An 11,351-nucleotide genomic window follows, 5' to 3' on the forward strand; every position below is an offset into this window, starting at 1 on the left:
GACTTCCAAACGTAACTATCAGCCACACAACATGTAGTTTGTACAGAATAAATCAGACAAATAGCAGTTAAAATCCCTCCAATTCAAAATCAATAAAAAGTTTATATAAAACGTCATCATGTTGAGTCGCTTCTGAACCAATCAGCTGTTAGATCAGCTGAGAGGCCGGCGTTTCCCAGCATGCCCTGGGTCCGCCTGGCTCTTGCAGTCGGTGGAGATTTCTGATGATTTCTACAGAACAAGGGCACAACAAAGCATTAGAAGCTGTTTTAGGTATCCTGCCTGACAGCAGCTACATCGAGCTGTCTGGGAGAGGCGTGGGAAGAGTTTTTATTATAGAGACCTCTTTGTTTTACAGGGTTAAACAAGATGGCCAAGATCCAATCCGAAGCACCTTTCTAAAATGTCCACAGATTAATGACTCATTTGGGTGCAGGTGTTTGTCTTTTTCACAGTACAAAGAGCAGGATTATAAACCTTTCAAAATCAATGATTTCATGATGGATGTCTTTATTTTTAATCAATATTAACTCAAATGTAGAGGATATACAGTTGAAACCCCTTGATTAGCCACATTAGTTACAACTGTGATAAAGGCATTGCTCAAAATCATGTTTTCATTCTCTGAAACATTATTTACGTGAAATTATCCAGAGTTCACATATGGATTAGAACTAATCTAACTGATGAAGAAATCTGTCTTGTTAGTTACTCACTAAGCCAGAAGCAGATCAGGCTATGCCGTATCGACCAACTGTCACTTCCCTTTCTTTCTCCATGTACACAAAACACATGGTAGAACATTAACCCATGTGTCATGGTGTGTGTGTGTGTGTGTGCACACAGGTATAATCCCATGTTGTGTTCCTGCCATATTATAGCTGGCCGCTATAAAAGTGTAGCAGCAAGTGTGGGTTGGGCTATAAAAGCATAAATATAGCATCAACCCAATAAGAAACAGGACAGGTGAGGCAGACAGTGCTTTTTGAAGAAATTGTTAGGAGGTTTTGGCTGTAATTGGAGATAAATATAGGCCTAATTTGCAGCCAGAAAAGCCAACAGGTGGAGTGCTATTATTCCCCTGACTTGGATTGGACAAAACTGGACCAGATTTAAGTCTCCACACTATTTTTAAAACCAGGACATCCTTGCGTTGACAGTTTTAATATAATTCATTCGAAAGATCAACCTAAGTAGAGTTTCAAGATACTTTTAGGAGTTACTAGTTACTAGTAGGGGAGGTTGAAGCACCAGTGTCAAAATGTGTTCAGGTGGCTTTGCCAAGTGTCTGGGGATCAGTCTGATGCCTCTGGCGATTGTGTGTGTGCTGTGTAACATCCTGCTCTTCTTCCCCGGTGGAAAATATGTCGAAAGTGGACACATCACACAGCAAGTCTGGTACTTTGGAGGCATTCTGGGATCTGGAGTGCTGGTGAGTACGTTCAAATTTCAACACTCACAGTAATAGCTGGTAAAATGAAGGATGCTCACCGCGTGATATCAGCTGCTTTTATCATCACTGAAGACAAATTTCTGGATTTTTCAGATGTTTTTCAAATTTAATATGTTGCTACTTAAGCACGATGAGGCATTTTTGTCATGATGACGATATCCGTGTGTCTGTGTGGACTCATGAACACAGTAGTTTATGAATAACAAACCAAATAATCATTAATTCAATAGTTATTTTCATTGTAGATTAATCTGCCAATTATTTCCTCAATTAATTAGTTAATTGTTTATTCTATAAAATCAGTCAGAAAAATAGGGAAATTTAAAATGCCTGTTATTCCAGATCCAAAGGTGCATGTCTTCAGATTGCAATTGTTCTATCTGACCAGCAGAACCTAGATATTCAGTTTGCTACATATAGGGCTATTGCTAAAGAAACAAAGACAATCCTCACATTTAAGAAGCTGGAATTGAGGAATGTTTAACATTTTGTCTTAAACAAAGAAATTAATTGACAGATCCATCAATCAACTAATTGTTTCAGTTGTAAAACATCCATTTTTTCTTCACCTGGAAAATTTAACAAATCTATGAATCAGTTTAAAGCCATGTGTAGAATGATGTATGTGATTTTAGCATCTTTCAATGATGCATGACTGTTTTTTTGTGTGTGTGTGTGTGTGTGTGTGTGTGTGTGTGTGTGTGTGTGTGCGTGCATGAACTTGGGGTGTGTTTGGGCGACAGATGATCTTCCCAGCTCTGGTCTTCCTGGGTCTGAAGAACAATGACTGCTGCGGTTGCTGTGGCAACGAAAGCTGTGGGCAGAGATTTGCGGTGAGGAGATGTTCCACTGTTTAAATTCTCACCATAATGAAATAATGATTCACAGCTGTGGGTTCCAAAAATTGGGCGTAGATTCAAATTAGGCCCACGGAGCAGAAAGATTAGAATGGATCCCGTGATAGTTTTGCAAAGACCGGTGTTTTAATTTTTGTCGGGGAACAAAAAAATCTAATGTTAAACACACACACACACACACAAGTATGTAGGTCCACACAAGTATTTCCATGCCCAAGTATCTTAGGGTATAGCCTCAATAAACAATTAGGATTAGAAAGTAAACCAACATCATAAATTTAAACAAGGTTGACTTCAGCTGGGATTGTTGCATGCACAATACCAGGACACTAAAACTGAAGCAGCTCAATGGAATTCAGCCATCGTTCATTTTATTATTTACACCTGTGCTTTTCCCACTGTGAAATATCAAAATATTCTCGGTGAAGGCGGTCTATTAAACTGGCCTGTTGCTCATGCAGATCAGGCTCTGTGCCAATTTTTGGTGTAGTGGCCACACTTGAAAGTGCAAATCACGCTACACCCAAGAACCTAGAAAGTCATTTTTCTGTATCCTACAAAAGTGATCCATTAAGACAGCCATTCATGCATACAGGCAGTCAGCAAGAGAAAGACCCACGCAGCAGGATCAAGAACAAGCATTTTTCCCAAATGTGTTGCTTAAACAGCGTGAATTGGAGTGAAAAGACTGCCATGTTTGTCCTACTCCTTGTGTCAGAGTTGAATTGGATATTTGCAACCTAGAATATAACGTGAATTGCAAAAACTTGAAAAGAATGAAATGCCCGCACTATGCTAATACTCCCATACGTTTATTGTGCTGCAACGTTTTGACCCTGCTGGGTCTTCCTCAGGCAAAAAAAAGCCTGAGGAAGACCCAGCAAAAGTTTAAAAATAATTGGTGTTAATTTTTAATTCTAAAAAAACAACTACTGAATGTGATGGATCGGATTATGAAATACCATTTACAGCACAAAAAAGTAAGCGCAACATTAGGTTGTTATGGCTTATTTAGCTTTTTTGTTATTGTGTTTTTGTTTGCATTTGCTCCACATTAATGTCTTTCTATAACATAATAATATCTTGAGCTGTGTTCGCCACAAGAGGACCTAAATTACCGGTAGGAATTTCTTCAGAAAGAAGACACTTTTCACCGCAACACAACTTTTATATTCTATTATAGTCCCTTTTATTACTTTCTTGGTAAGAAATAGGTACAAAAAGTTATAAGCCTCATGAGTGGCCAAAAATAAACAAATAAGAGAGTCACTTCTACTTCTACTTCTACCAGTGGATCTACTACAGTATGTTGAACTGTTTCACTGCCTTATCAGTTGTAAAAACAAACACAATGGCACTGTGTACACACACTTCATGATTTACACAGCCAAATAAAATGCCACACACACATTCACACACAATATTGATGAGATTTGGATCCCCGTACAGTAACAAAAATTTTCTTCTGATTGGAGTTTCGCATGACTTTATCACACAGAGCTGGTATTGTTCTGGAACAGACACACATAGTGGTCGGTACTTTAGGAATGTGTATGTGTGTGAGATGAAAGAATCAGCAAACACAAGTCTGTAAGATTACCACACACACACACACACACACACACACACACACACATATACACACACACACACACACACATACTTAGTCTGTTCTCTGCACACTGAGAGAATAACTTCATTGTACAGTAGTCACAGAAGTTAAAAGTGCGATAGTTAAAGGTATTGATTCCCAATATGTTAACTTATCCCTCTCTCTCTCTCTCTCTCTCTCTCTCTAGATGCTGAGTTCCATACTGTTTGCAGCTGTGGGTGTTGTGGGTGCTGGTTACTCAGTTATTGTTTCCTCTGTAGCCATAAACCACGGACCTCAGTGTTTGGTTAGGGTTAATGAGACATACAAGCAGTGGAGCTACCCCTTCTCAAATGGGTGAGACAAACAGCTCTATTAAGTATAAAACACGTACTTCTTATTCTAAATTACGTGCAAAAGTACCAGTGGAAAGATGGGCACGAAGTTTCTTTCAGCGAAAAATGTAAACCACAGTTTTAGTTGCTTGAAAATTGATCAGTTTATGTTAAAAATGTGATTTTTACTTTTCATAATTTGGAATCATTTTTGTTAATGTGAATGTCTCAAAAAAAAAAAAAAAGTGAACACATAAGGTCTCAAACTATTCATTTAACATATTGGTTGTGGATATAAAAGAAAAAGAATGAGAATAGCATTTAACCATCCAATGATGAACTAATTTAAAGGGTCAGTTCCAGTTTTGGTCTGGTGTCAGACTGCTTCCAGCCTTTCGTCCAAGGTGCTCACCATTTCACCATGTGATGCATGTGATGTCTTACAATACAGTAGAACAAACACAAAAACGCTCATAACAATCCATTTGTAAATAGACCTTGAGTCTAGTCAAGAGTATTTTAAAAATAATCACACTAAGTTTCATTCACATTCACTTCAGGCAATAATCTGATAGATTTATGTAAACCAAACCTTAAAACGGAACATTTTAACATCCCTTAACGACATTCTAGTCTGTTTTTATTGGTGCTAACTCTGCTGCAGTTCACTACACGGTAGCTTGTACCACCAGACTATTAAAGTGACTGTAATCCACTGAGATCACTCACTAATTAACCTGCTTTTAACCAGTTTAAAGTGTCTACAGATTTTTCTTTTTTTTAAACTTGCGGTCTCTTCTTCTTCACCCTCCCTCTCCAGTGACTACCTGTCCAACAAAACTGCCTGGTCAAAGATATGCTTAGAGCCAGCTGGCGTGGTGTCCTGGCATCTCTCTCTGTTCTCTGTGCTGCTGGTCATGGGTTTAATCCAGATGGCACTGTGTGCTGTGCAGGTGGTGAACGGCCTGCTGGGATGTCTGTGTGGGGACTGCTGTGGAGGGGTCAGTATGAGATGAGATGAGTTCAGTCAACCCTTGTGTTGACTTTGGGTCACACTGACCTGTTTTTTCATGTTTTTTTTTTTCAAGGTTGACGGGAAGACAACACAAGGGTTAAGACTATTTCTGAGACGAATTGGATACATTTGAAGGGATAATAGACAGTTTATAGGTTATAATGGAATATTCATTGTTGTAACACTTTTTTGGTTGGCTTCTTTGTCAGAATTAAAGATTTTGATCTCAATGAAACATTCACTTGGTTAAATGAAGGAAAAGAAGAAGAAGACTAGTGAGGATCTCACAGGAAGTTAAAAAAACAACAACATTCTAACCCAGATACTTTCTAATAATATAATTGATAAACTGTATATTGCCCATATAATAATGATTTGATACTTGGCTGGTGAATGAAAGTTAGCTGACAATAACTCAATAACTGGGATCCAGTGAATTATTTAACTGGTTACTGCTTGACAAAGATGAATTACATTTTTAGAGTAAACCATGAAAATGTTGATCATGTTTGTCTTTCAGAGTGATGGAGCCTGAAGTTTGAACACGTCCTACAGCTGTGAGAGTCTGCAGGCGGCTGTTTCCTGTATGTTGTCTGTTTTTAGAGGATGACAGTAGTTTCTTGCTTTATGCCATAGTTGTACATTTTTGCATAAGAGCTCATTGATTACATTGTGTGTACTATCAGACAACACTGTTGAAATGACAGAGCTCTAATTTAAAGGGTTTCCCATTTACTCTCTAGCAAACACTAATGACTGCATCTTCTCATTATTGTGAACACTAATCACTGTACTGTAGTTAACAATTTTCCTCCTGCTATACACAAATCAGTGAATAAAGATCCTATTTTTTATATGTATGAGAAGCAGTGGGACCATGATACATGATAGGGTCATACTATTGCGTAAAATACTTACTTTTTTTCTTATCTAGTTTAAACACGGCAGCAACCTGTTAGAAAAATCATTCTTAAGAATTTCTCGCTTGAGATAAGATATTTCTTTTGCGTGACTGCCCCCTGCTGGGCATTTGGTGTAGTAAGCATGAGTTTGATGGGGGTTAAAAGGTCATAGAGGTGGACCTACATATATAAACCATAGACTGTGAAACAATATAAACTATATATATATATATATAATTGTTTACAGTCTATGGTATCGACACCATCAATACAATCTAACATAATGTACCTCTCATTGAGTGTGTTTACATGGTGAATGTGAATGTTGCTCTTAGAATCAGAAGTACTCCAACAGAATGCTTTTATTTCAAAATGTTGTTCCACCAGACTTTAGTAAGGTTGTTGTCATCCAAAATTTCCCTTGGGAGATGAATAAAGTATCTATCTATCTATCTATCTATCTATCTATCTATCTATCTATCTATCTATCTATCTATCTATCTATCCATCTATCTATCTATCTATCTATCTAATCATATATGATCATGACAAATGTGTTATGGAGGTGTTTTCTTGTATCAGTGTGTGCCACGGTAAAATATTTCACACCAATTACTCACTTTATGCATGGATGTAACTGTTATTAGGCTTTTTTCACTTCTCTTTTGTACAGACTTACATATGTCGGCCTTTTTATGACGAGGTACTAACTTGTGTGATGTGTTATTAAAGTACATCTTTCTGTACGTTTGTGAGTGACTGATCTGATTTCATGCTGTGTATGGGTTTACAAAATAATCTGTTATTTTTAACTAACCTCTGCCAGAATTATGATACAGCATAAGCAAATAAATTGGCTGTTAATTGAAGACTGGGCGTAACATGGAGCCACTTTCATCTCCTCTACATCTTTTGACATATTGGATAACAAAGTGAAATGTGTAACTTTCTTACCGGAGCTCCCAGTTATCCAGACCGTCTCCGGTGATGACAGCCATCTTGACAGCATGTTACTGTGATGAACAGCCCATCGATGGTGCTTCCGCACTCCAAGCACACCAACTGCCAGAAAACACACAGACTTCTTTGGTCCTTATTGCTTATTCAAAGAGAAAACTTACAGTAATATGAACCTATATGACAATATTATGTGGAATAGTCTGTATGATGCAAAGAAACTATGGTGAAATTTACTGTAGCCTAAATTTGTTGTAAATTGTAAATGTGTTGTTTGTTTCTTTGTTGTTAGATCAGTGTGATGAGATGAAGGAGAAGGCCTGAACACTACATTCAGTTAGGCTAGTTAGTGTCTGATGCCTGTTCTGTTGCTGGTTTCTTTTATGCCTAGAAAAGACTTAAAATTAGAGACAGTTTCAGAGGATAATGTCATTTATGCTTCACTACATGTATTTAACAACTGTAGCTTCTGATTACTTTGCAAATCAATATTTTGCACACAAAGCATCTGTTCACCTTATAGATAAAATATGGAGCATTGCTATAACTATATCAATAACTCTCAGTTATATTGCAATAACTTGTTATAATTTGATACTATAAATAAATTGAAATTGCTACCGATTAAACAATTAGCTCTACTTGAACCTGCTAAAATACTATATGCTAATGCTATATAATAAATACCTCAATCGTGTGCATAGTAATATATAACAACTGCTCAAAAGCTTTTTATGTAAAATGTTAATATGTAACTTCTATGTGTCAAATAAATGTAGCCTAAATAGGCTTAAAACATTTCCTGCTGAACTGTAGTGCAGTATTGTAGTGCAGAGTGTTGTAGTACCTCAAAAGAGTGTTGTAGTACCTCAAAATTGTACTTAAGTAGGCCTAGAGTACTTGAGTAAATGCCTTACTGGATAAGTATTTTATTTTTCTAGACGACCAACTTTTCAACTGACTCCTCATTGCTAAAGATGAGATTAATCTGTTTTGGGACGGACGAACTGAATGATGCTCGTTTATCAGCCCTGCTAATCATGTCAAAGATCACTTATAACCGTCTGAGAGAAAAGAGAAACACATATGTGTTTGTAGCAAGTTTATTTTTGTCAAATTATTAATAAATCTACATGCTAGCTTGCTTCGATTTAGACTCACTGTATTCAAGTGGAACCATTAGTTTAGGACGCCTCTTCGGAAGGAAATAAACCGCGTACCAACGTGTTTCTCACATCCGTGCCCACTACATACGCGGTGACCCCGGGAATACATGTTTAAAGTATGATGTTTTTATCCTAAAACAGAGGTAATTATTGTGCTCGTCCGTGTTTCGGGAATGCAGTTATATATTAAATGCTAAGACATAGGCCTGCTTCAGCTGTGTAACGTTAGCCGTTAACTCAGTAAAGTCGTTGTGTCGCGGTTAGTCTCAAGTCTGCAGTAACGTTATGAAGATACGTTGAGATTTTTCACATTATTTGTGATGTTTATCTGTCTGAGCTATATTGTAGTTAGCGGCCGCAGACAATTTTACATGTTGGTTAACGTTAGCTGAGAGAGGAGTCTAAACCGGTGAAGGTGAACCCATATATGAATAATAGGAGCGGGGAACCAGTATAAAGAAAAGCCTCTTTCCGACCAAGTAGTTACAGGAACGTCGTTACAGGAACAGTCCACTTCTAAACAGTTCTACTAACTCTCCCCCAAAACCGGTTTTCCCATTTGCATTCGTACTGGCCAAGTGGCCGTAGGAACTGGTAGGAGGGGTAAGGGAGTTCAGACAAAGTTGTCTGAAAGCCAGTGTAGACCTTTTGTGATGATAACACAAAAATGTCAACAGGTGTGATTAGATGGCTGTGTGAACACAAAGTACCTTTTATTATAACACAGCCACAATACCACAATATTTAGTTATGATACCACAGCCATTTAACCTGCTGCTGCTCTATTTTTTTAATCAAGCAAGTAGGCCTACCTTCATGTGTGCATGTACAAATAACTGTAGTTATCCACTTTTCTATTAAATATTGTATTTATATCAAAGTAAAACACAACACAGCAAACGTTAGAGTGCAAAGATAAACTTAAGACCTGTTTACAAAAGTAGAAGGCATGCTAAACAGTGAAGTTAATACAATATTAAAAAGGGAAAGACCCTGCCCTGAGTAGAAGCTGAAAGAGTTACAGGAACTGCGGCCAGAGGAACTTAATAATCCCCAAATTCGTCCAGTCGCAACACGAGAATAAAAGGGTTCTAGGAACGTTATGTTCTAGGAGCTGCAAAAATCTCTCCGGTGGGAAAGGGACTTAAAGACAGAATGGTTTGACTGGTTTCTGTATCGGGTTCAACATCCGCTCATCAAGTTTCCTCTCTTGGTTTCGCCATCTTTTTAGATGCTTTGGGTTCTGTTTTATTTTCCATGCATCTTCATGTGTGTTAAATTTAGTTTGTTTGGGAGGTTGGCAGAACAGTGTTTGTATATATTTATACAACTTGTCTGTTAAAGTGTTATCAATTTTATTCTCATGGATATTTTTTTGTACTATCTGACACTATTGACCAAATGATTGATCGGGAATAATAATCAGGATTTATTAGTAATTAAAATAAACATTTGTAGCCCTAATCCAGTTTACATTTGATCCTTTTTATTCATATTTTAATTAGCTTTTTTTTTTTTTTGGGAGTGAATCAGCTTTTATTGTGTCTTTGCTCTGTCTAACCTGATCTGTTTACTTTTTTCATCAGATGCTCTCTTATATGTTTAGAACCACCTTTGCAGCTCAGAAGGTAACAGGCCAGTGATTTACTTGCTCCAAAAGCTCTTTTGCTCATATTTTAATAATGTATCACTTTAAAACTAAAATGCATTTTTTTTCCTATGTAAATGTCTTGTCTTTAGGTATGGCATTGGGCAGGTCCTCCACAAAGTTGCTGGACATCGGTCCTGACACGAGCTTCTGAAGGTGGATCCAGCTCCCTGCAGACCTGCTGTGCCTCAACAGCAAGGCTGCCGTTTACAGAAAGGGATGCCGGACGAGTAAAACCTCCTGCTGTCCTCGGTTTCAAGAGGATCCACAGTCATGCAGCTCCATTTTTAGTGAGGAGCCAGCATTTCCACTCTTCTGCTGTGAGACTGAAGAAGCGACCAAAGCTTGAACCTCCTCCCAGAGAGCTGGATCTGCTGCGCTATGACATGAAGGACTTGTGGAAAGGTCCCAAACCTGCCCTGTACCTGGGGTTTGCAGGGCTGATCCCCTTCGTCGCCCCTCCTCTACTCATGGCTGTGACTGAGATCTACTCTCCAGAGTTGGCCTATGCTCAGTTAGCTTACGGCGCCTCCATTGTTTCCTTCCTGGGTGGAGCTCGCTGGGGATTCGCTCTTCCTGAGAGCAGCCCAGCAAAACCTGACTGGATGAACCTGGCCAACAGTGTGGTTCCCTCCCTGTTAGCCTGGGTGTCCATGCTGATGAGCGACAGCATTGTTCCTGCAGCCACCATGGTTATCATGGGACTAGGAATATCACTGCATTATGATCTGTCTCTGCTGCCCACTTACCCCAGCTGGTTCAAAGCCCTGCGCTCCATCCTGACCACTGTGGCATTTTTTTCTCTTATTGGTACACTCATAATAAATGGAATATACCTAGAAAAGAAGCTATTCTCAGATTAAATAGTATAAAAATATATATAAACTATAAAGCCATTTTGGAGATCTTATTTCTTGAAAATAAAGTTTTCTGCCCCTCTTCTGTATTAATCACAGGTCTGTCTGTCTGGTCATGATCTGTGTTTTTTCTTGAACAAAAGTGGCCTATGTCTAATGTATAGAAGTTTTGTATGTACGTGTACCATCTTTCAAATTATTCTGAAGAAAAAAGCTTGTCAGTGATTTTGTTTTTTCAAGCTAGCACCAGGAGTCACACAAATCATTTTTCAAATACAGCACATTAAAAGAACTGAACAAAAAAAGACAGAAATGTGGAAGTTGTTGCTCAATGAATGTCAAATAAATGCACTTTTACCATTCAGCATACTATGTTCTTTAGTCTTAAGCTAATTGTTTTCTATTTTTGGCCCAGACATCTTCGATTTGTGATATTAATGAGGAAAAAATTTAGAAGCGGTGACCAAAAAATGTTCACATTAAACGTTTTAGCTTGATTATTCAGAAATCAAAATCATGTTTTGAGTTATTAAGCAGGAACTGGATAAGTTAGAAAGCAATCTCCTTTAG

General features: G+C 38.0%; 2 protein-coding genes across 3 annotated transcripts; both read left to right on the forward strand.

Moving 5' to 3' along the window:
- Positions 1 to 153: 153 nt before the first annotated feature.
- On the forward strand, positions 154 to 6,899 carry tm4sf4 (transmembrane 4 L six family member 4). The gene is made up of 5 exons (XM_028588310.1): positions 154 to 1,432; positions 2,197 to 2,286; positions 4,110 to 4,258; positions 5,057 to 5,237; positions 5,772 to 6,899. Exons 1-5 carry the CDS (start codon positions 1,262 to 1,264, stop codon positions 5,784 to 5,786), a joined length of 606 nt encoding a protein of 201 aa, XP_028444111.1. The 5' UTR covers positions 154 to 1,261; the 3' UTR covers positions 5,787 to 6,899.
- A 1,276-nt stretch (positions 6,900 to 8,175) lies between these two features.
- Positions 8,176 to 11,256, forward strand: LOC114562062 (transmembrane protein 69). Of its 2 annotated transcripts, none has more exons than XM_028588308.1 (3): positions 8,176 to 8,392; positions 9,863 to 9,904; positions 10,017 to 11,256. In XM_028588308.1, exons 1-3 carry the CDS (start codon positions 8,384 to 8,386, stop codon positions 10,785 to 10,787), a joined length of 822 nt encoding a protein of 273 aa, XP_028444109.1. In that variant the 5' UTR covers positions 8,176 to 8,383; the 3' UTR covers positions 10,788 to 11,256. The 2 variants fall into 2 exon arrangements, with proteins under 2 accessions (XP_028444109.1, XP_028444110.1); XM_028588309.1 differs by having other exon boundaries at positions 8,181 to 8,419.
- The last annotated feature ends 95 nt before the right edge of the window (positions 11,257 to 11,351 follow it).

Source organism: Perca flavescens, chromosome 9 (assembly GCF_004354835.1).
Source record: "Perca flavescens isolate YP-PL-M2 chromosome 9, PFLA_1.0, whole genome shotgun sequence".
Classification (NCBI taxonomy): Eukaryota; Metazoa; Chordata; class Actinopteri; order Perciformes; family Percidae; genus Perca; species Perca flavescens.